This window comes from Zonotrichia leucophrys, chromosome 9 (assembly GCF_028769735.1).
Source record: "Zonotrichia leucophrys gambelii isolate GWCS_2022_RI chromosome 9, RI_Zleu_2.0, whole genome shotgun sequence".
Classification (NCBI taxonomy): domain Eukaryota; kingdom Metazoa; phylum Chordata; class Aves; order Passeriformes; family Passerellidae; genus Zonotrichia; species Zonotrichia leucophrys.
In genome coordinates this window covers 15,706,830-15,731,834 of record NC_088179.1, presented here as the reverse complement: position 1 = coordinate 15,731,834, position 25,005 = coordinate 15,706,830, and the positions used below count along the sequence as shown (strand labels likewise).

The 25,005-nt window shown below is 49.9% G+C and overlaps 2 protein-coding genes across 2 annotated transcripts; one reads left to right on the top strand and one right to left on the bottom strand.

The window, feature by feature from the left end:
- The first annotated feature begins 331 nt into the window (after positions 1-331).
- SLC51A (solute carrier family 51 member A) lies at positions 332-2,938 on the top strand. The gene is made up of 9 exons (XM_064721306.1): positions 332-432; positions 629-723; positions 1,090-1,244; positions 1,346-1,419; positions 1,494-1,652; positions 1,784-1,895; positions 1,997-2,143; positions 2,329-2,434; positions 2,551-2,938. The coding sequence occupies exons 1-9, from the start codon at positions 398-400 to the stop codon at positions 2,685-2,687; spliced, it is 1,020 nt and encodes a 339-aa protein (XP_064577376.1). The 5' UTR covers positions 332-397; the 3' UTR covers positions 2,688-2,938.
- Positions 2,939-3,963: 1,025 nt separating this feature from the next.
- Positions 3,964-24,021, bottom strand: PCYT1A (phosphate cytidylyltransferase 1A, choline). The gene is made up of 9 exons (XM_064721292.1): positions 23,944-24,021; positions 17,149-17,289; positions 14,355-14,454; positions 12,121-12,237; positions 10,015-10,166; positions 9,140-9,218; positions 8,296-8,438; positions 7,078-7,266; positions 3,964-6,494 (listed from the first exon to the last, which is right to left on the bottom strand). The coding sequence occupies exons 2-9, from the start codon at positions 17,263-17,265 to the stop codon at positions 6,288-6,290; spliced, it is 1,104 nt and encodes a 367-aa protein (XP_064577362.1). The 5' UTR covers positions 17,266-17,289; positions 23,944-24,021; the 3' UTR covers positions 3,964-6,287.
- Between the last annotated feature and the right edge of the window lie 984 nt (positions 24,022-25,005).

Below are 25,005 nucleotides of genomic sequence, written 5' to 3'. Positions count from 1 at the left end.
GAGGGGACATGAGGACACGTCCCGGAGCCTCCAGACCACCACCAGCTCATGTCCGCGGTGCCGAGGGCGCAGCGGTGTCACCCCAGCACAGGTGCCCTGCGCCCCGGGCCTTGGCACACGCGGGCGTGCCCGCTCGGGTGACAGTTGCCTTCCCGGGTCGATAACCTGGTGGCCAAAGCACTCAGAGGGCCGGGACGGCCACGCCAATGGGTGCCCGCGGCTGCGGGAGAGGGAGGGAGGCTGTGCAGGCTCTGGTTGAACTGGAAGGAGGCGCGGCATCGTCCCGCGGTCCCTGCCCCGGGGACTCTGACCCCGTGGGCCGGCCAGGGGAGCCGAGGCAGGCGGTGCCGAGCAGCCCCACAGGCACCGGGACGGAGACAGCGAGGAGCCGAACAGGATGGAGCCCACTTGGGAGCTGGCAGATGACCCCAGGTGAGTGCTGGAGACTCCCGTCCCGCTTTGCAGCCGGGCAAATCCAACTTTTTGGATCAGAACTTTGGATGATTCATTCCCTCTGTAAAGAAAGGGAGGCCTTGGTGGTGAAGCAAACCAGCCAGGGGGCTGCTCGGACCCTGCGGGGCCGGGTGTCCCCGTGTCCCTGTGCAGCACTCCCGGTTCTGCTCCGCAGGTTCTCCCGCCCTTTGGTGGAGATGCTGATCAGGAACTTCAGCGTGCCGGCCGCCTGCTTCTCCCTGCCGCCCACCTCCCAGCATCTGCTGCACCGTACGTGGGGGGACGGGGTGGGCAGGACCCTCCTGTTGTCGCTGGCGGGAGCAGGACAGGGATGAAGGTAGGGTGGCCGAGGCAAGAGCAGGTATGGAGCAGCCCCAAAGTCAGAAACTGGTGCCAGGGTCTTAGCCTCCCATCCCATAGTCCTGCCTGTAGAGATGGGAACAGCCCAGGAAAGGCCAGCACTGGGGCAGGTGTCATGGACAGGGAACAGTGGCACAGAAGGGCCAGCTCTGGCATAGACAGGCATGTCCAGGGCGTGGCACAGAGCTTCCTAAACCTGGGCAGTGGTGGATCGAGGGGCAGCTCCCCAGGGGAAACTGGACAGGATGAAGACAGCTTCTCACCCCTCCCTAGCAGAGCTGGACATGGCCCAACTCATCATCCTGGGCCTCTGCACCTTCATGACGTTGCTGTCGGTTGTGATCTATGTGGAAGAGGTTTCGTACCTCTTCCGCAAGATCCGCTGCCCTATCAAGATGAAGACCCTCTGCTGGAGCAGCTCAGCCCCTACGGTGAGCTGGGCTCTGGGGGTGCTGGGGGGCCAGGGCCACCCAAGGGGTGCCAGCCCGCAGGAGGGGGGAGTGCCAGTGTGCCAAGCTTCTGTGTCCCCCAGGTTGTGTCAGTGATCAGCTGCTTTGGACTGTGGTTCCCGCGCTCCATGATGGTGGTGGAGATGGCAACCACGGCGTGAGTATCACCCACCCTGGGACAGGGCACCACAGAGCCCACAGCGCTTGACCTGCCTTCCTCCTCCTCCCCAGGTACTTTGCTGTCTGCTTCTACCTGCTGATGATGGTCATGGTGGAGGGCTTTGGGGGGAAGGAAGCACTGCTCAGCACCCTGAAGGATGTGCCCATGGTGGTCAGCACTGGGCCCTGCTGCTGCTGCTGTCCCTGCCTGCCCAAAATCACCATGAGCAGGTGAGGGGGAGCTGGGATAAACCTCTGCCCCTGGAGAGCTTTCACCCCGTGCTTCTGCTGGGCTGGAAGAGAATTCCCTGGGCAGAGACCTGGGGACTTTAGAGTGCTACCTGTCTCTCTCACCATGCCAGGAAAAAGCTTAAATTGATGATCCTGGGGACTTTCCAGTACGCTTTCTTCAAGGCAGTCGCTGTCTTCCTGGGGCTGGTCCTGGCCACCGATGGGAATTACAACCCTGCTGACGTGAGTGCCAGAGCACAGGGATGGGCAGGTTGATGACCTAGACAGGAAGCCTCCACCTAAACTTTGTCAGCCCAGTAACGTTTTCTGTGTGTCCCCCTCAGATTTCAGAGCAGAGCGTGGCCCTCTGGATCAACACCTTGATTGGTGCCTCCGCCCTCTTTGGGCTGTGGGGCCTGGGCATCCTCTTCCGGCAGGCCCGGCTGCACCTGGCTGAGCAGAACATGCAGGCCAAGTTCACCTGTTTCCAGGTGAGCCCCTGTCCTGCCCAGCTCCCTCCTAGGTGAGGGGGCTCTGCAGCACTGATGGGGCGAGGCAGCATGAGGGAAGATGGTGGGGCAGGAGCCACTGCTGGGTGCAGGACGGGGGGAAGGTGAAGGCTGAGAGCCGGGCAGCAGCACAGCTCTCACAGCAGGGTGTTTGTTGGTGGTCACAGATCCTGCTCCTCCTGACGGCGCTCCAGCCTGCCATCTTCAGCATCCTGGCCAACAACGGCAGCATTGCCTGCTCGCCGCCCTTCTCCTCCAAGGCCAGGTCCCAGCGTAAGTAGGGAGATGTGAGAGCAGCACTCCCAGCCAGGCCCCTCCATGACGGAGATGGCATGGGGGGTGGGCATGGTGGCTGAGGGCAGCTTCAAATGGCCCCTCTCCTGTTCCAGAGATGAACGTGCAGCTGCTGATCCCGCAGACCTTCATCCTGGCGGTGCTGACACGGATGTACTACCGCAAGCAGGACGACAAACCGGGCTACCAGCCTGTCAGCTTCGCACCCACAGGCGCCGACACCAAGGCGTGAGCAGGAGGGACAAACTGGGGTGCCAAGGGCAGAGTGGGGTGAGGGGTTGGTCTACCCTGCACAACCTTCTCCTCCTCCACTGGCCATGGGGAGCCGCTGGCAGCAGCAGAGGCAGGAGGGGAAAGAGCATCTTGGGACAGAATGAAAGGTCTGAAACCTAAAAGCCATAAGCCAAGGGGGTCCATGGAGCCACCTCCAGCCCAGGGGCTCTTGTCTAGCACTGAGTAAAGAAATATTTACAAGAGTCTCGCATTGGTGACTGGCTTCATATTATCTCTGCCTAGGCTGGGTGGGAGATGACTCCAAGCAGGGGGAGGAGGATGGAGCCCAGACTAACACAGCCATGGCGTGGGACTGTCATGGGATGCCCAACATCCAGCTGTGACACGGAGCTCTGGGTGCTGCTGGCTGGGGTCCCACAGCCAAGGCAAGCCCAGGACAATGGTGATTTCTACCAAGCTATCAGGATGGGTCTGACCTGTCCCTGGGGCTTGTTCTCTGCAGGACTGGCTGCTCCTGAAAGCACACAGCGAGCATCCACACCTGCCAGTTAGGTGCCAGGCAAAGGGAGGAGCCTTGAAGCACCTTCATAACACTGGGAATTAGTCAATGCTGCCTTAACCAGCCTCAGTCCAGTACCAGTATCTGCTCTAGACACGGGGATGGACATCAGGAGCAGTAACAATTTGCAGAAACCACTGGGTAATCTTTTGACCCCAAGTGTTCATTACAGACACCAGAAGCACAACTTAGCCCATGGTTTCAAATGAGCAGATGACATGTTAAAAAAAGTTGCAGCATTCTCCAATGCTCTTGCTTCTACCACCATCCCTGGTCCTTCTCAATTCTGTCTGTTGCTGTTGTTCTTTGCCATCAGAAAATCCTTTCCCGGGGCTCACACCCCAGATCTACAGAGGAAGTGAAATGGGGCTGTTTCACATGAGTAGATGCCTCTAGATTTGGCAGCATCAAACTCCACAGGGCTCTTCACTGCATGCTAGTAAACTTTTGTTTTTCCACTGCACTTTTTGCTTCATGTCTCTTCTGGATGCTTCTTTTGAAGAGCAAGGGATGGCTTAGAGTTGTGCAGAACAGCCCTGAAGCAGCAGCACTGGGTGTATCTGTGGGAATGAGATGAGCCTGGGGAATTTGGCTCATGTTTTGCTGAAAGATCAGGCTTTACCTATTCCCGATAAAATATGAAAGTGCTGGAGAAGATTGGTCCAGCAATCCAGGAGAAAGCAAAACAAAGGAAAAATAAAGGACTAGACTGGGATCTCAGTGTCCAATTTAATTTCAGTGCAAGGAGGAAGCAGAGATTATTGGTTACAAGAAACAGCTTTGTTATTCCAAGCTACATGTAAAACCATGGCTGGCTTGCCAAGCACCCCAGAATTTGCAAAGAGACCAAGCTCGTTAAGGTCTCTGCAGAACAAGCCACAATCCAGAACATCATGGATACCCAAACTTACAGAACACTGTTGCATAACTTGTGTTTAAAACAGTAGTAAGGCTCTAAAGCAGCCTGGCCTTTGTAATCTGGCTCAGGGAAGCAACCGCAACATCCACGCTGAGGGAAGGGTGAGGAAGGGAAGATGAGGGAAGAGACAATGTGAGTGATACAAAGGAAGTGTTCTACCACTCATAAACCAGAAGATTAACAACTGGCTTCCACCACGTGACTGTTATTTGCTCCTTAGAGTTTAAAATCCACGGCAGCCAGCCATGCTCCCACAGCTGTGCACATCCCTGCTGAAAGAGGTCCAAGTGGCAGATTAGTGATCCCCAAAATACCCTTTCCCATACTGGTTCTGGCTTCAAGAGAAGCACATAACCTCTGTCAAGCCCTTTGGGCAGCGTGACAAAAGACCATCAAGACAGAAGCTGGAAAGAAGCTGCAGCCTGTTCCTACCCTAGGGCCACCACGTGCTCTGGAAGCATCACAGTGTGCAGAGCTTGTTGCAGCACTTGATGAGTTTCTTCCTTGCACGTGCTGCTCCCCAAGCCTCACATCCTGCTCTGGAGACCTCCCAGCAGCACTGCTGACAGGGCTCTGAGCTGTCCTCTCTTCCCAGCACCACAAGATACAGGCAACTCAGCCCAGCAGCTCCACCCAGAGACAGTGGTTATCAGAGGCAAACCCTGGCAGAAAAGCTCCACAGCTACATGACAGCAAGGCCAGTTTCTCCAGTGCTGGCTGCAGGACAGGGTGCTGGACCTGCTCTGCTCAGCCATGAGGAGGGCAAGTCCCCTTGGGGAGCCACAGGCCACAAAGCTCAGTGTGTATCACAGACACAACAGCAGGCACAACTTGGACCATGGACTCACACGAGCATTATGCATTTAAATACCCTTAAAAAGCTGCAGCACTCTCTGATGCTCCTTCCATCATGTCTCTTGGAGCAGAGTGAGCAGGCATGGATTTGTGCATGTACTGCACAAGCCAGGTAACTGTCACACAGAACTGGGGCCCTTCATCTGTCCAGCTGCACACACTGACAGCAGCAGCACACTGGCTGCTTTGCCCTTAGAGCAGCGACTTCATGGCACCAGTGTGAAGGATTCCTGCAGCCCCTACAGCACAGCAACTGAAACACAGACAAACACACACAGAGCACAGTGCTGAGGGACTGTTTGGACAGACACTAAAATGTGTAACACACCACAAACTGGAACAAGGAACTTCTCAAAAGACTAGACACATTCATTTCCTACCTGGGCTCTCACACCCAAGGAAATGTACAACAGCAAATGCCCTGAAGCAAAGATTCATTCTCTTCTCTCCAACAGCAACTGAGGGCTCAATTTTAGCTCAGGATTTAGCAGTCTTGCTAAGATTAGCTGGAAAGGCCTTTCCCCTGCAGCCCCTCTATAGTTGGAGCTGTGAATGCTGTGCACTTTACGGGGTGTGCCACTCTACAGTGCTGCAAGTCCTCCCCAGGTGTAGCTCCTGCGTGCCAAGCTGGTACCCCTGCCCAGCACGTCCTCACTGCAACACGCTGGGAAGCTCAGTTAAGAGGCATGTGAGCACTACAGGGTCTGCTGGATATATTCCTACCAGCTCCAGCCCAGCAGGGATGTCTCTATTTCCTAGAAGCCTCATTACACCACTGCTTTGTGCATGCTCTCGAGGTCATGCTGGTTGAGGAACTGAGGGGTCTTTCGTTTGGCAGTGGCACAGATACTGCCTGGGGATGGGGGGGGATAAGACAGAGGAGCTGAAGGAAAGAAGAGACAGATGGGTCTTCCCACTCTCTCTCTTGCCTGGAGGTTTAACAAGGGAAAAGAAACCAAAACAAAAGCCACGCTTGAGTGCTATTCCTTGCCCTTTTAACAAATATTTTCTTAAAATATGAAAACCATCTTCACCCTGGAAACCGCTAGAACGTAAACAATAAAAAGGGGATTTGGGGAGAAGGGAGAGGAGGTTTGAATGTGCTTCCAGGCAGCAGCCCTTGCTATGAGCAACGGGTGCCTCCAAGGCCCTGTGCTCAGCCATCAGCCCTGTTCCTATGGCTCTCTTGCTCATTTAGAGTTCCCCAGTGGGTCTGGACTTAGGATTCAGCGATTAGCGGTCCACAGCAAATCCTGGCAGGTAGGTTAATCCTCTTCATCCTCACTGATGTCATAGGTGACTGCAGACTGGTTCCTGGAGCGGTTGGCAGGGGAGGAAGGAGGAGTCTTGGTGGAAAAGGGCCAGCGGAAGGAGGGAGATGGGGAGCGGTCGTGCGTGGGGCTGCTGCTGGGACTCTGCTTTGGGCTGATGGCCTGCAGCATCCGGCCCTTGCCCTCCTTCAGCATGTGTTTCTGGTGAGGGAAGCAGGAGGACTGTTAGCATGGGTTACACACTCATGGAAATGGACATTACTTACACCCTGTGCAGCATTTTGAGTTGTGTCCCTTCAGAACTTCATGCTATTTAAGAGCAGAAAAAGCCCCAGCATCACTCTGGGCTTTGGAAACTGCACACAGTGTAATCACCACTCTTTTTCAAGCACTTCTAACATGAAATACCTGTGATATTCACCCAACAGTGCAGGAAAGCCTGCCATAAACAATTGGCTTCAGACTCATCTTAGGCCAATGACAAAGTGACCACCATCCTCTTGGCAGCTCAGTGGTCAGCAGGGCACAAACTGGAGTTTACAGGCCAGCTCTGGGACAGGGGAATTTTTCACTCTACAATGTAATTGGCATTATCTCATTGGCAATGGTGGGTACTCCCTGAAAACAGGCTGCCCAAACCTGGGACAACTTGTCTGGAGACTGGCAGCACACTGAGCACTGCAACAAATGCCAGACCTTTCCTCTGCAGACTCTGTAGAAGCTCTACAATGTCTGTTAATGTCTCCAAAATTCCCTTTCCCATTTTCCCACAGCAGCTCCTTACCAGTGCACCTTCTGGGCCAAACATCTCCAGGAAATTGCCGATGAACTCCCGGGACTTCTCTTCCCATTTCTGAATGAGATCAATACTCTTCTCTTCCACTTTCTGGACAAATTCCTTTGACTTCTCCTCTACATCCTTCACTCTCTTTTTCACCTTATCCACACGTTCCTGGAGGTGATATTTTTTCTCCTGCACAGAGAGTGCTAGATCAGAATACAGCTCACCAGATTTGCGTGGAGACCATCTCTGCTCTGTGTTACTACACTGAACTGCTGCTTGAGACTCAGCATCTCCATTAGTCTGGTGACATTCCTCCTTCACTTCTATGACACTTCTTTCCTAGACTACATGGCAGACACAGTGGAGCTGTGAGACATTCTGTGGCAGGCACTGGCACAGTACACAAAGCAAGACTAAAACCAGAGATAAGCACTATCTAATAGGAGTGCATTGAAGAGGGAAATATTTATACAGCACACAGATTAGATTCGAGTGACTTGCTGTAGGTCTCTGCATATCACAACAGCACCAGTCTTTCTGCTGGGTGTTTTTAAACAGAGGCAGAGTTATGTGCCAAGGAGAGGCCAAGCAGCCGTTACCTCTCCTGTTTCATTGCTGTTCACAGGCACAGTATCTGAGTGATAAAAAAAAAATGTTTACGACTTTACTTTCAACATCAAAAATGTCTTCTGCCATGTACTCTTTCTGAGGGCTAGAGCTGCACAGCACAGGATCAGGGCATATCCTTCTGTCCTACCCAAGCACTGCTGCTCCTGCAGCTCCAGGAAGGGAATAGTACAATGGAAACAGCATCAGGTTTTATCCTAACAAACGACTCTACCCTAAGGAGGTGGTTGGGGTAAGAGGAGAGAGATGAGACAGCAGCTCCTGTCAAGAACAACTCACTCTTCATTCAAGAAAAACATACATTTTGCCACATGCCCTCTCTCCAGCTCTTTCAATAGTTAAGACATCATCAAGACATCTCTAACAAGACAGCAGCATTAGCAGCGCCCCCAGTTCCTCTGAGTGGGTCCCTGAGATGATTTCAGGGATGGAAGCCCACTCCAAGGACACTGGTTTGGTGCCAACGCTTAGCTCTGCAGACAGGCCTTTCACTGGCACATGGCAGGACTGTGCTATCACTAGACAAGACTCCCTTCACACTCAGCAAGGTTCTGGCTCCTGCAGTGTGGGGTGAGACCCACTTCCACTCACGTTTATGAAGCTGACGTTGAGCTCCTTGGCCGTGTAGCCCCGCTGCAGGTTCCGCCGGGCGTAGACGTCGTAGTCCCGCACGATGCGCGTGATGATGTCGGATGTGGAGATGCCCTCGGTCCTCTGGGTTGGTGCAAACATGCCTAAAGTTGGGGAAAAGGACCCAGGACAGCTTGAGCAAGACACAAGGCAAAAAGCTGCTGCCACCTCTGTCAGGAAACAACTTCTCTTGTCGACATTTGCTAACTGCTCTCACATCTTTGTCCTTAAATGTACAACACCAGAGCCATCCTTTCTGGGATGCCTAAGTAAGACCAAAACATGTCAAAACCCTGTCAGAATATCAGGTATTCTAATGAAACGGTCTTCACTTTAGCTGGCTTAAATACTGACTGCATACAGAGTAGTGTGGGGACAAGGACAGGACAAGGGGTCCTGCATTTTAATGGATGGAAATATAACACTCTGATGGCTGAGTTTGGATAGATATAAAAAAGCTGCATCCCCAGTGAATTTAACAGCAAACAGCTAGAGATGTCCCTCTGCTAAGTTCATCACATTTCCCATTTGTGAGAATCTCTAAGCTAAACTGTAGTATGTTTTCAAGAGGTAGCTGTTAATTCAATCAAAATAACTAGACTGAAATTAGGAATTAATACTGGGCCATGCTTGGGCTGGGCTATGGAGCAGTCCTAGTGTTATGAAGCAGGGCCCAGAGCTTCTCCTTCCTGCCACCACAGGCTCCTGGGCAGATCAGACTGGCATAATCTCGCATTACAGAGGTACAAGAGAAACTACAGAAGATTTTTGATACGAAGCCCTGGAGAATTTGAGGGGGACCCACCTGCTTCTTTTATATGCTTATAGACATCATCACTGCCAGCAGAAGAGTAGGGGATGTCATCATGTGCAACAAAGTCGATCTGAAAATTAAAAAATCAAGTCAACATTTTATTTGGAACGTGCACATCTCCTGCTGCTGACGAAAAACACTAACTTTCAGCTCAACACCTCCACTCAGGGGTATGAGAGAGAATAGCAGGACGTTCCCTCTGTAACAACACAACACAGAGCAGTCCCAAGTGCTCAGTGGCAATTGCCTGTGAATTGTAAGCACATGACAGAGGGGAAAGAAAAGGCTGGGAAAAGGGACACAGCTGCTTTAAGCTCCACAGAGAAATGGCTTGTTAACAACAACAACGGTAAACTAAGCAAGCTTCCCTAGAGACTCCTTCACCTCCCAAAGCTGTTCAACAGATGTTAAGAGATTCCTTTCACTTTATCTCACCAGCTGATAAAAGGCTTTCAAGACAGCTTGTCTGGTCTCCTGTGGCAAGGAGGCTGATGTATATCTAAGCTGCTCCTGTTGTAAGCAGGGAATTGGACCAGACACCACCTAGAAATCACTTCAAACACACCTATTCCTCTCTCTACTGCATTTCACACCTATCTGTAACCAGCACCAATCTCTACTGAAATAGCAAGAACCTTTTTCATTATGTCACAATCTCTACATTATTTTAACATTACATACCAGCTCAGCAAATGCTTCTACACTCCCAAGAAACCCCTCAATTCCCATAACCCAGTTCATTCTATATTTAAGGAGCTTCAACAGAAACAGCTTGCTCAGGCAGAGGTCACTCCCAAAGATGAATTCTTGCTACAAACAGAGAGAGGCTAATCGAAATTCCAAAGAGATCAGATGTCACAGATTACCCTGTGCTCTGCCAGGAACTCGGGTGTGAGGGTCCAGGGTGCATTTCTCACCACCTCGTCCACATAGCGACAGTGCTGCACAGCATCGTAGCGCTCGTTTTCGTTCATTACCGTGAAACCCTTGAAGTTGTGGGTCAGCTCATCACTGCACACTGCAGAAACAGGCAGAGAACACAGTCTGAGGCACTTACCCCCATGATTTACAATAAAAGGACCTGGCCCACACTGTGCTGGACCTGACAATGCCAGCAGCTGACAGAGGCTGGTGTTTCAAACCCAGCTCTTCCAGCCACAATACACTAGGAACAGGGAGCGCTACAGGGCACTAAACTCCTGAGCAATTCTGGGCAGGCTGCTTGGAGAATTTCTGCCCAAGCTGGGGACCCACACACCCCAAGCCTTTAAAGTCTCCAGAGCTTTCAACACTTACCAAGAAAACCAGCTAAAATAGAAGACCACTCTCTATAAGAAATGGCACCTGGGGGGCCTGCTGCTCAGAAATCCACCTTTAAAGCAATGGATATCTCAGGCTTGGAATCTGAAAAAACTTATTGCCTGAACTTCTGATTTCATAAAATGCCATACCACAGTCTAGCTCTTGGAAAGTTTATGTTAAAACAAAGGGGGAGTTCACAGGAAATCAAGCTTAATTATTATGTTCTATGAGAAAGTAAATTAACAACTCTTCATAATCTGCAGTGTAAGATACTGAAGAAGGAGTTCTATTTGATTATCAGACTCAAAAGTAAACAAGACACTACCAGTCTCACTGGTATTGGATTTATTTATATGTTCTAGACAAACAGATGATAAAGACTGGGGGAGACTGTTCCCTGCTTGGAGCTAATGTTCTTCTGAGATGTGGCCTCTTGTCTCAGTCCTGGTGCAAGTTCATTGCCCTTCTCACCAGTCTCCCAGAGGCACAGAATGTCATTACACTCCTTGCTACTTTAACATGTCAATAGTTTGACCTGAAGTTATTTTCCTGTCTGTTGTAGTGCTCATGTAAATGGGGATGTCTTTCAGCCTTTAAGATTTCTAAGCTCAGGGCAGTTTGTAGGTTGGAGCAACTGTTTCAGCTCTCCTCGCTCCCTTCCCCTTCCAGACACTACTATAGCACACAAGAAGTGCAGGCACACCACTATTAGAATGCTCTCAGCAATGACTGGAACTGTGATAAGGAAACAAACCACCCAAGGATGTTATAATCATTCTATGGCAGGGTCAGAATTTCATTTTCTTCATGAAGACAACAGGAGTTGAGAAAACTAGTTAAAGGTATTTTCAGTTCTCATACTTCAGCATCATTGTGCAGCCTGAGGAGGGGTCAGCTCCTGACAGACAACATGCACAGCCTGATGTGCCCTCAGTGTGGGTGGAGGGGTGAGCAGAGGCACTGCCTGGGCAGAGGCCCATGCACTGCAGCAGCCAGAGAAGGGGTATCTTTTTTCCTGTTACATGCTTGAAGGAGCCTGGCTGAAACACCTCTGCTAGATCCCTTCAGGCATTCAGCAGGATATTCCTGGCACCATCTAAAGACTTATGACCTAACAGACAAAATGGGAACTTCTATTTTGAGAAGAAAGGCCTAACTGACTTCCAGGTGTCCAGGCACATGCCCAAGAAACCACTGTGATCTCCATGCTCCCAGTGGGATCTGTTTGACACTCAGCAGTCTCCAGCAGGAAACTGGAGCTGGGGAGTGACTTGCAGGGCAATGCAGGTGAACAAAGCAGCCATGGGAGGGACTCATACTGACTCATACTTTAGCTGTCTCATTTATGAGTCAAAAGTAGATGCTCAACGATCCCTAATATATTTTGATACTCAGATGTGCAACTCACCTGTACCTGTCACAAAATAGAAGGGTCAAGTTAAAACAGCACAATCAAAAATCTTTTCCTTGAGCACTCATTTGGTACAGGATATCTTTCTGCAGACATATCTAGCCCTCAAAGTTTTGCAATAAGACTCCAGCAACATTTGGGACAAGTGTCTGCAGTGAGAGTCACTGAGGCCACAAAGACAAAACCCCAGTATGCACAACCAGAGACAGAGCTCAACTGTACTCCTGCAACAGCCAAAGTCAACAAGGTCACTCCTTACCTCCAACAATGAGGTATGTGTTTGGGAAGAGGTTCTTTGCTTGCATCAAGGCCCGGGCATGTCCAGAGTGGAACAAGTCAAATATTCCATCAGCATAAACTCTGACAGGGCGATCCACTGTGCCAAAGGAACAGAGACACAGCTGTGAATATGCCTGCCTGGAGAAGCAGCTGCTGCTCATACTCACCTTTGAGGACCTTCTGAAAGTCATGGAGGTGTTACAGAATGCAGCACCATAATCAGGACAGAACTGTGAAGAAAAATGCCTGGCTCTCTGCCTTCCCATGTGGAAACAAGTGCATCTGAGCACAGAGCTGAAATACAGCCACATATAAATGCAGACTGAAAGCATACCATGTATCACCCAAACAAGGTGAAGGAGAGACTAAGGGAAAAACAAACCCTGAACATTTCCCTTCTATGGAAATCCAAATGCAGAATTAACTTTTTGCACACCAGAGGGGAACTGGCCCAAATGTTTCACAGGTGCCTGATTTCCTCCTGCCTGCCAGGATGGCATCTCAGGACCTTTACAGCATGCCCCTCTGCAGCCTGCTGCCACAGTCTAGTGGAGGGACCAGCAGCATCAGCTCCCCTAGGAACAAGCAGTGTATGGCCTTATTCAAAAACACAGCAGAACTACTCAAAGAAAAGCAGACACAATTCTGCTGAATCACTGGCATTATCAGCTAAATCCATAGATGATGATGATGATGATAATAATAATAATCATCATCATCATCAACAACAACAACAACAATTAAACTTCCCTCAGGCCACCTCTGCCAGGGGAAATTGTAGAATTGTAGCTCAGTTCTTTGAGGGCAGCACAGAGGTAAAGTGAGATAGTCTAGCTCTGCCATGTAACAGTGGGAGGTTTCTGATCTTGGGACCACACAGGACCACAGTCCTCTTGCTGCTGATAATCAAAAGCCACACTCTTTGTATGTGACACACTTGGGAACAGCCTGCTGCTCTCTTGGCTCAGTTCAGACTGACTCAGAGGAGTGGTGAGCACAGGGACAGCAAAGCTGCAGTGAAGAAAGGCAAAAACAGGAGCTGAGACCCCAAAGGTGTGGGCAGAGCCCTGGAGGTACCCAGAGACTGGGAGGCAGCAAGAAGAGTTGATGCAAAGGTGAGGGTTGTAAGTTCAAGCTAAGCAGAGGAATCAGTTTGAGGACAGCCTCTTACAATAATTTTTAGTGGTTCTAAGACCGCAATCTGAGGATGCCAGAAGGCTCTGAAGAGCCAAGGAGATCTGTGACTGCAAAAGCTTTCTGTATGCCAGAAGAGGACTGGTCCTAGCAGACCTTTATGAATATTCATTCACGTTCTGGAAAGTGGCTGGGACATCCTTATCTTTCCTCTGTACCTGCAGCAGCTGCAGCTCCTGAGCACAGACACAAACAGCAACAAGGATGTGTGCACTGTGTTTTAGTCTCAGCAGGAAGGTCAGAGACCTTTGTGCAGACTCTGGAGATTTTCAGCTGGGAAATTAAAGCAGACTGTGAAATACACTGGATTTTCAAAACCCCAGCAGGAAACCACAGCCAGGTCTCAGTCTGAGCTGGTTCATCTCTCAGCAGTCAAGCAGACAGAAGTGCAGCATTTTTATTGCCTCTGTACCCACAACAGAGAGTCCAGGCAAGACAGCACTGTCTGTTTGGCAGGAGAGAGCCTTCAGGAGTCAGCTGTGCCTCTGCCTCCCCTGTGGACTTGCAAAGAGAACAGTGTTTTTCCCAGCCTGGTTTAGAGAATAAAAGGACAGATTTTTGTTGAGGGGCTGGCCTGTGGTGTTTAATGACACTGACTTTAATTCAAATCCAAGCTAGAATGGGACATTCTGGACAAGGATATAAATTGGTTTTACTTGCCAGTTTCAAGTTTCAGAAAATATAACCTTTAAAAAATATGACTTTTAAAGGGCTTAACTTTAAGCTACCTCAGACAAAGTAGTACAGAAAGTGTGGAGTTCTATGGCTGTCAGTGGCTCAGCTAGAGTTTAAAACAAATATCTGTAATCTCCTCACACATACAAACTTGAATTTCAGGTGTACTGACAGCCAAATTTCCCATGGAAACAGTTATCTAATCACCAAAGCACTCACTTTGTCATTGGCTGTAAACCTGGTCAAACACACAAGGTTGGCTTGGTCTCAGAGATATCCCAACATACCCACATCCCCCAAACCCAACATTTATACCATCCCCTTCCAATCTGTGTTTTTACTTACAAGGGGTCCCTCTCATGGCTTCTTCATAGGTCACCCTGATGTATGGCTTGCTGTAGTCGATCTCCACCTCATCTGAGAACGGGGCTGGCTCTCGCAGGCCCTAAAGAGCCAGGAGAGTTTCACTAAGAGAGTGCAAAAGTGAGGGCAGTTTGTAGTGGCAGCACTGCCAGCACAGTGTCCCAGTCACCAGGTGACTCACTGCCTCTGCATAATTCAGACCCGTGTACTAAAAGAATAATTAGTGTAAAACCTCAAAACAGCCTTGCAGGCTGATTAGCCTGAGTTTAGAGAGGGAGAGAGAGAGAAAAGCAGATTTTAGAAGACAGTATTTCTGCTGGAGCAAGAAAATCGGAAGGTCAGAGCTGCAACTGCTAAACTCAGACTTTTGACAAACAGCAGTTCACGGCAGCACAGGCCAAGCTCAAACCTCACTGTCACAGCTCCAGCTGTGCCCACACTGGCAAGACCATCACTCTGCTGTGTCTGAGTGTTTGTGCTGTGATGTACAAACTGTAACAGCTCCTTGATCTGAGTATATGAACAAGCAGAAGAGCAATACCAATGCAGCACTAACTCTGAGAGCATGTGTGTGCTGTCACCATTTTTGAGCCATAGAAGTGAGAGACTGATCTTGATCTGTGTCAGAATAACTTCAACTGATGCAAGAAAACCCCTCCAGCCTGCTAGCTTGACAATAGCAGTACATTTAATCAACAGCTGAAGTGCAGCCATCATTTCTGGTCTGCTCTGAATGGAAATGAAACATTTGCCCTTCCCATTACAAAACAAAGAGCTGAATTTCCTTCTAGCTGGAAGGTGTAGGGCTGCAATGGACATCTTGTTCCCAAGTCAGAACACTAGGAAACAAGCTTGCAAATCATTACAATAATACCTTCAAGCTGAAAAGGCTAATCTGCAGTTTCCTCTCTGGTTTCCTGTCCCACTGCAGAATCCTGGCAGCGTCCAGCACCACTGCAACCAGAAAAACCACTGCTATTCTGGCCAGTGTCAATCCTTATTAGAGTGCTTATAGTGAAATGCACAGGAAAAAAACCACTGACCACGACAGTCAAACAAGCTGCTCCTGCTGAACATCTCCTTTAGGTTACCAAGGGCTCCACATTTCACACAGCACCTCCTCTACCAGGACTATAGGTCTCTCATCACTGGCATTAAGTCTAGGACTTCCCTATAAAACCAGATTCTTGGCAGTTTAGTTGAAGTTAGGAATAGAAGCACAAAAAAGCCCTATTAAAATTATCTGAGGAACACAGAGACATGTCCTCAAAAGGTCCTGCCAGAACCTTGCCCTTCACCTGCAGGGCCACTGAGGGTCAAAACTCAACCTGATGTGCACAATACAACAGGCTTATGTGTCAGCAGGTTTGTTACCACCATCTGCTGCTGAGCCCTGCTGCTTCAGGGGAACATTCTGCCAACAGCTGCTTAGCTGGGAGTGGAAAAGGCTTCAAGGTAATCTCACAGGCAACACTATTACTCTTGCTATAATAAATAAAACTTTTGCAAAAAGAAGAAAAAATAAATCTTTCACCATGAGGACTGTATTTGCCCCGTGGCTAAAAACAGGCAGGAAGCTTAGAAAGTGGCTGGATATTACTTGTCTTGTGCTGTTTGCCAATGCTTTATTTCTAACAGAGGACAGATAGCAACTTGAAGAGCAACTGGCACACTTCTCTTTCCTTACTGAAATACATGAGATCTTTAAGAGAGACAGGGTGGGTTTTGGCAACAGTGAAGGACATAAATGATCTGTGGGATAAGTCACACAACAGCTCAAGCCTCCATTCCTAATGCCTGCCTCCCCAGTTCTCACTGCTGGTGCTGCTCTTACTTCACCACCACTGTCAGCACCCTGTGACAGGGCTGAAGCCCTCCTGAAGAGCAAAATGTTGTCATCGAGGAGGAAGATTGCAACACATCACCACATTCTGCCAAGGACCATGACCCTGGTACGACGTGGCAGGGATGGTAGCTGGCTTTTGACAGAGATAAGAAAAGAACAACTAGAGCACACGTGATGCACAGGACAGCTCCAGGAAGAGGGCAGAGAAGAACTATAAAAAGCCAATTGTCGCAATCTTGTGGCAAGGACAAGTTAAAGACAGCCCTTGTCAGTAGCATTAACTGGATCATACCCCCTTCAGAAAAGATCCCGTTGGCTTTAGCTAGTTAAAGCCATCCCAAGGTTGACCTAGGAAAGAAATCCTTTTGGTTGTTTGTTGTGGTTTTATTTTTGGGCACTCCCAAAGTGCCAGCAACATAAATGTGGTCCCTCTCCAGACCAAGAAAATCAAATGAACTGGGATCTTGCCTGTGTGTCAGAGCATGGATTCAACAGATCACTTCTGCAGGTGCTCACAGGCTTCAGACCCTCCTGCAGCTGTCATGTGCTTCTGCTTCTCCCAAGTATTTCTCCCTCCCAGTGGGTCACTTAAAACCCACCTTTGAGAAATGCCTGCTTCTCTGTGGCTATCTAAATGCATGCCTCTTTGGCTCAGCTTAAGTGACAAGCTGGACACACCACAAAAGCAGCTTAGCAATGCTTGCCTCAGACCTAATTTAAGCCCACATTGTAAGTATGTTATTAGTATGAACAAAGGAAGATTCCAAACTGGATTTGCAAGAAGGAGAGCTACTATCATTTGCTTCTTATCCCCTGCCCCCTGCCTTGTTTTCTCTGTCCACAGATAAACCACCACCTGCATATTCCTGCTGTTACAGCTCAGTGTCCTCATCTCACAGGCTCCCAAAATTCTTATCTCTGCTTACTTACAAGTGAGCGTCGGGACATTTTTGGAGGGATTCCATCCAGCTCTGTTGCCCCATTAGGGCCTGATCCATCTTTTCTTCTCTTTCGGGAATTCAGCCTGGACGAGGTCGGTGGCTCCATCTTGCCAAGCACGTCCAGAAAGAACTGGAACAAAATGAAGGAGAGGGAAAAAAGGAAAAAAAAAGAAAAGAGATATTTCTCAGTTCTTCCAAAACAGAATCAGTCAACAGCAGGCACAGTGCACAGAAGGTCAGTGCAAAGACACAGCCACCTCACAAGGGGCTTAGCCAGTTGTATTTGGCATCAGCTGCCAAGGCTTGACAAACAGTGCCTGGTGGGAATACTGAATCATTTAATGCAACTCAGAGCTGTTCTGCAGAGAGAAGCGTGCAGCAGTCAGCTGGCTGGAGAGACACTGAAACAAGAGTTGCAATGCAAATTATAAATCATTACTACGAGGTTAATAATGCTATTTTCGCATCTTAAAGGCAAGCTAAGGATTATGGCATGCCCAGATCACATTCAGCCCTCGTCCAGTTCTCATTTGGATTCTTTACCCTTTACACCCCCAAGGGCAGCTGGTGGGTGTGCATGTACAGTCCTTCTTCCTTATTTTCCCTGTACAGTCCTGAAGAGAGGAAGGAGGGTCTATGTAGAAGGATAAAGGCAAGGGAAGGGCTCGTAACTTAAATGACTTTAAACAGGCTTGCTGTTTGCTTTGCTGTTTGTGGCAGACAAAGCTGCAGCTCCCCAGCGGGGACAGCCCACCTTGGGACAGCTGCCATCGTGTTCCCCTCTTGTCCCTGTCCCCACCGCAGTGGTGACTCAGCAGATGGTGAAGCAGCTGCTGACACCACATTAGGCCACACTTCTGACACTTTATGTACTAGCTTGCAATTAGTGGTGGCTCAGCTGAGCTGCTTCGCTGATGAACAGACAGACATACCACCAATTTGGGACAGAAATGGTGACAGTTATAAAGAGGGAAGTTATCTGTGCTTTGGGCTGGAGTCACTGTACCTTTGTAGAGGGGCTTGGAGTATTAGGAACTCCTGCTTCACACAGCTGAAGCAAAAATAGGGATTTATAGGAAGGCATGGCAGTGAATATTCCCTTTCCAGCTGCTGCAGGAGTTAGAAATGGGTGCTAGATTTGCAAAAACTAGAAAACAGCATTATGTCTCTTGTTGACTTGAAGTGTGCACCTCTCCAGTGCAGCACGTGGCACTTGTGGCCTGGAGAGCAGCACGGCCCCTCCACCCAGCAACGATCCTTAACGAGCCTAAGGTGCTCCTTCAACTCCCTAATAATAAGAGTGGTGTGGAATTTAAAACGCCTCCCCACCCACATGCAGTGGGTGTGCTGGAATGTTAGGTGCGGCAAGTGCAAGGTGTGACAAAGAGCAGATGCCCCTCTGAATCGCATCCTTTTCAGCAGTAAAGGGGCTCTGCTGAGTGTTCTGTTCGGGATGAGCTACGTGAGGAGCTGGGACTGCCCTCAAATGGCCACTGGCAAAGCTCTGCTGTTTGGCAGCCAAGAAGGGTGTGTTTTGTGAAAGAGCTGCTAAGTAGCAGATTTAGTGATCGGACTTACTCAAGCACACATGACTCAAGGTTAAGGAATGCTCCAAAGTAACAAGTCAAATGCAGTTTAACGAGATGCAAATATCTCTCCCACCCCACTGAGCATCAGCACGATGATACCTTATGGGCAGTTTTAGGGTCAGACACAGCTGAACTGGTTTGGGGCTACATACATGTAAGTATCCCTGGCTGCTCTGCTAGACCTACCACAATGTACTAAGAACAAGGAAAGAGAATCTTAGGTCAGTAGGGAGCCACAAAAATATTGTGGAGAAGATAAAAGTGACAGTGAAGAGCAGCCACAAGGACATTCCAGAACTGTGTGAGCCATCCAGTACTCACTGTGAGTCAAGCTTGCCGTTTCCCCCATTCCTGTCATTAAATTACTATTTCCTGAGAACAAACATATGGGAGAGTGCAAACATAACCTCAGGCAAAAAAGTTTGGAACCCTCAGGCCCGAGTCTTTAAACATTTAAGCAAGCATTTGACTTTCAGGTGAGATCCGTGCTATAAATGCAGCAGCTTCCAGAGTGCCTCTAAAAACACAGGGTATGACACAAGTCATTCTTACATTTTGCAAGGTGTCATCTTGTAAGCACACTGCGTCAGTCATTCACCACCCTGGTCCCAGCAGAAACCGTGAAGTTCAAAAAAAGCAGCAAATGTCTGTGTCTGGTTCAAGTAACCCCATAACTCATGGAAACACTGGGGGGAAACAGCAGCCGATTCTCTTGTTATTTGGTTAAAATAATTTCACTGTGCTTCAAGTCACCTGTTGGTCTCTGACCACTTTCTTTCCTTCCCTTGGGAGAGAATTAAAAGGTCTGTTAATGTGCTGAATGCAGACATTCTGAACCACTGCCCAGCAAAACATCAAAAGCAGAGGCTTTGGTGCTGAAGCACAGACACGGCAGCCCCACACACAACCAGGTGAAGCTCTTCTCCCATCGGAGCAACCAGACTTCACAGCATACAAGTACAGTCTCTGCTGAATTATCAGCAGCCCCTTGCTGCTGGGTGCAGATCTCATGGCCAGGCAAAGAACTGCAGGTTACAGTACAGGGCAGCACTGTCCCAGCTCAGGAGAAAACTCCAACAGCTTCTTCCAGCTCCTCCCACACCCAACCATCCACCCTAACTTTTCCATTTCTCAGGGTATACATAGTCAGTTAAACGATGGTAAAAACCAACTTAAGTGAATGGATTCCAGCTTCAGAGATTCTATTATTCACTGTGCATTAAATCAGCAGCAGCGGTGAGCCAGCATCAGCCACACAGCAGCAGCTCTCCCCAATGTACCAAGTGAGAAGCAAGCTTCAAAGGTGGGATAAATATGCTCTGTCTGCTCTGGCCTGACAGGTGACATGTTGCTGAAGTGGCCTCTGCAGTGTCCGGACATCTCATGAGTGACACAGCTCTGTTAATTACTCAAATTAATGCAGAAATGAAACAATAATTTTACCACTATTCAGAACTTTAAAACCTATGTCATGTGGATGGTGCATTTCTGGAAAGTCCTCCCATCACCAGGCTTGGCTTCACAAAAAATGGGGAATACACCACACCTTACTGCAATAAGCCTACTCATCTTAGAATGCTTCAATTTGACCCAAGTGACTAAAACAGCATCTCAAACAATTATTTACCAACAGTGGGATCCAGCATCTGAAGCTGAGTTTAACACATGAGGACACAGCTTTGCTTCTCCAAATGCATAAAACACTGCCTGCTCTAAAATTTATTACATTTGGAGCAGATGGGGAAGAGGAAAGAGAAGATAACTCTCAAAGCTCATTCTGAACGCTCCAAGATAGAAACCAAGCATAACCACAAGAAAGAGCCTTGCTGTAAAATATTAATATTGTTCTATTTTAAGGTGTCACCCTCCTGCATTATTGAGCTCATGGCTGAATACGAGATACTGCTCCAAAGGAGCAATGCTGGACGTGCCCCGTTTGGAAAAGCCATAGGCACATTACAATCCCTGCACCACTGTATGAAACACTCAGGGCTTTTCTTCTTAAGAATTTCTTTGGTGTATGCTGTATCAAAGAAGGGCCTTGCATCACCTGCCAGCTAACTCATCGAGAGAGAGACCCCTGCATCGGGTCTGCAAGGAGCAGCTGACTGCCAGATGGGAAGAGAGTTGCTTTTCCTGTCAGGGAATCACTGAATCCCACTGAAACACAGCCACTTCTGGGAGGGGAAAGAGGACAAGCATTGATTATTAGAAAGGAAAACAAAATACAGGCAGGGAAGGATTTTATAACTTCTCCCTTGGCGTCAGTTAACTACACCATCATCAGAGCTGGAATTTAACCACAACACCAAAGTCGACACCTCTGGCACATGGAAGTGGTCAGAATAGGCCCAGCAAATCTTCCTGCTTAGCCAAAGCTTTACCTCACTGTCTGCATCTTTATGGACAGTGCTGCCATTTTTCAGTCTCGGTGGCGTCAGAGAACTCCAGCATCACACTACACTGGAGAAGCAGGTCAGATCATTCTACACCCTAGGCACACTGATGGCATGAGGACCTGGCCCATCTGCCTTTTTTTTTTTATGTCCTGAAGAACTTCTTGGAGAATATTTACTGCAAACCTACATCAGCAGCAGGATTTCTTCTGCCACTTCTGCTGCTTTTCACGCGCAGATTTACCTGTGAAGTAAAATAAATGCTGCTACCTAAACTGCAAACGAGCTTGCTGCAACAACTTAGTAAATGCTCCAGCCCAAAGCTGCTGTAATTCCCACCAGGGACCCAAAGCACAAGACTGGCAGCTGGACCAGGGAGGCCCTGGGACACCCGCAGCTCCCTGGGTGGCACCGCCTGCTCCAAGGCTGTCCGATCGTCCCTCTGAACCTGGGAGGCGCTGGCACAGTCAGATGTGAATGTCATGTGCTGCTTTGCCTACAAGATCATTGCACTTTACAGGAACAAGATATTTCTCTTCTGCTGACTCATCTGCAGGCAACACTACTAAACTTTGCACTCTGCCAGCTGTCTGCAGAGAATTGCCTTGACACACGGACAGCATGTAAGCAAGAGCCTCAGGGAAAAGGCAGAAGTCCTGTCACTTCAGATAGGTCCCTTGACAGGCTATAAAGTACCAAAGCAACTCTACATTCCTCTGCATTCCTTGACCATAGAGTGAAGAGAATCCTTTTTCCCCTGTTCTCCCTCATGTGCAACACCCAGTCTCCAATTAACCTTACTGGTTGGTGTGTATCCCCGTGGTGATCTGCAGAGACACAGAGACCTGGGAGAGGTTAATGACAGAAGACTCATCATGGATCTCTCTTCTATCAGCACTTAAAAAACTTGCCCAATCTCCAAGGCAACTTCATGCCCAGCCCAGGCTTGTCAGGGCCAGCTCTATCCCAGTCTCCAGACTCTGAGCTCCTGCTTGGGAGCAGAGTGCTGCTGGCTATGACCCAGCCTGCTCACCTCCAGACAGACTGCACCACTGCCCACAGTCAGCATCTGCTCATGGTCAAGCCCTTGAGCCCCTTAAAAAGGTTACTGCAGGATCTGGCACACTCCTGTCCACTTGTAAAACACAGGCTGCTTCAGCTACTTTGGATCAAGATCAACAAAAGCAGCTGTCCCACAGTGTGTTAAAAGCCACAGGAACACATAAAAGGGATTCCTGTCCAGCCAGTGCCACACATCAGTCCAATAGCATCCTCACCTTTGCTATTCCTGCTAAAACAACCCCCTAGGCCTTGCATCCCCTACTGGTCCAGGCAGGCTGATATTCTCTCAAGCAGCTCTGGTACTCATGTCCTGCAATTGATGAAAAGATGCTGCTTTTCTCCAACAAAGTCCCAAATGGCTGAAGATAACTGTCTAACCACAACTGAAAACAGTTCAGTGCAGTCACCTAGATAGTGTTGCTAAGTAATACACCTAAAAAAGAGAAACTGCTGTCAGGACCTCTGTGAATTCACAGCCCTTCTGGGTATACCATGACCTCCAGGCACTGAGTGTCTCGACATGCGACAGCCCCTGCTGGGTGAGTGAAGCAGCAGAAATAGGGTTTACTTATTACAGAATACCAGAAAAAATACTGTCAGGGACAATAAAGTGTGAGAATAGGTGGCTATTCTCACCCGACTTCTGCACTCTTTTGTTTCTAGGGATTAGCAACAGAGCTTCTTGAGACTAGAGGCACAAACCTCCTTTAGCAGGTTTACACACCAATACCAATTCCCTACTGGAACAGTTATTGTTTGTGGCTCTTGGTACAGTGATTTCAAGACTGTTACAACCGAGACCTCATGGCAAAAAACTTCAAAATCAGGAATTTTTATAACTGTGTATATAAGACAAACTTCTTTGGGAAATAATGCATGGGCATTTGTCATCTGAATTTCAAAACCAAACACAGTGGCTGTCCTCAGACCCTGGGGTTCTGCAGATGGAACCCCAGCATTACCTGTTTCTGACCACCCCAACCTTTGCCAGGGTCCTGGTGCGGCAGCATCACAGGGTGGGGACAGAGAGAAGGCCACCTGCAGCATCCTGCACCGCCCTTCACAGCGAGTGAGGACTCCAGAGGAGCATCTCAGCTCTCGGAATTCCTGAGGACTTTAAGTCCCATTACAAAACCATTAATCAGTGCAGCCAGGGCTCCGGTGGACACAAAAAGAGGGTTAGAGAGGATGTGTGCCTACGCAGCAGCTGGGTCACACCTTGCTCCGCCGCGGCCAGGGCCACCTCGTCACTGTCCTCCCTAGGCCCTGGCTGTGTCCCCTGGCTGGGGGATGTCCCCCGGAGCCCCCGGGACATCCAGGCGCTGAGGGTGCACTACAGAAGTTTCCCACTGAGCCGGCTCCACCTTCTCTCGGCTGCCAGTGCTGCCATCCCGGAGGATCACGCCCGAGCCCCGGCCTCTGCCCAAGCCCCCACAAAGGGGACGCAGCGCATCCCGACCACCCCAGCCGACACTTCCCTCTCGCCCAAAGCCGCGTCCCGACCGGCCAGCACGGCCCGGAGCCCCCAGCCCGTGCCCCGGGCACCCCGCCGGGAGAGGGGCCCGGACAGGACCCCCGAGCAGCTCCGCAGGGGGAGCGAGCGGTGCCCTCATGTGCCGCCGGTCTAACCGCACTCCGCAGCCTCCGCTCCGGTGCCAGGCTCTGCTCCGCTCCCCGTGCCCTGCACCCCCCGCCCCGTCGGTGACAGGCCCCCGCTCCCGCCGGACGCCGCCGTACCAGCCGCCGCCGCCGCTCCGCAGCCCAGCGCGGTGAGTCCGGCCCCGCCGCCGCTCCCGGCCCCGCCCCGCTCCCGCCGACGCCAGCGGGGCGCGGGCGGAGCCGCTGCGTGTCCGCCCGGAACCACGGAAGGGACCGGCCCGCCGCGGGGAAGCCGCGTCCCGGGAATCCGCGCCTGGAACCTCCGTTCCGGCTCGCGACGGTCCTGCCCCGCGGCTCCGCGCGTCACAGAATATCCCGAGCTGGAGGGGACCCGCAAGGATCACCGAGTTCGGCTCCTGGCCCCGCTCAGCACCATCCCCAAGAGTCACACCAGGTGCCTGAGAGCCTTATCCGAACGCTTCTTGAGCTCTGCCAGGCTTGGTGCCATAACCACTTCCCTGGGGAGGCTGGTCAGTGCCCAAACAGCCACTGTGGGCAGAACTTTTTCCTGATACCCAACCTAAACCCCAGCACACAGCTTCAGGCCATTTCATTGGGTCATGTCACTGGTCACCACAGAGAAGAGATCAGTGCCTGCCCCTCTGCTTCCCATCGTGAGGAGGGAAGACTGATGAAGTCTTTTCTCCGTTCATCCAGTGTATGGATGTATCTGGTGTAAATTCCGGAGGCTCTGGAAGGAGGGAGCTGCCCTGCTTGCCTTCACCGATGTGCTCAGCAGTGGCTCAGTCTCTCTCCAGGGAAATACACCATCCTGGTGTTCCACACCACAGCCAAGGGTGGTGAGGCTGAGAGATTACAGACTGAAATCTGCTCACCTGCTTTGTAAGCACCTTTGTGAAGAAGCCATTAAACACCTCCAAAATGGAGCAAGTGCAAGGTTAAACATTGTGATTTAACAGCCAAGGCTTTATAAAAGCTTCAAAACGAGTCTGAGGTCATATGTACCAGCTCCTGGAAAATGTTGTGTGGAGGGTTTTGCTGTTCCCCAAAAGTCACACTCCCAGGTTGTGCACAAACAGAGCATCACTGTCATGTCTCTCTGCAGATCCGTTAGTGGGTGACAGCCACAAGCAGCAACAAAGCAGTCAGTGAATCTACCCTTCATTTCCCAACAGAGGA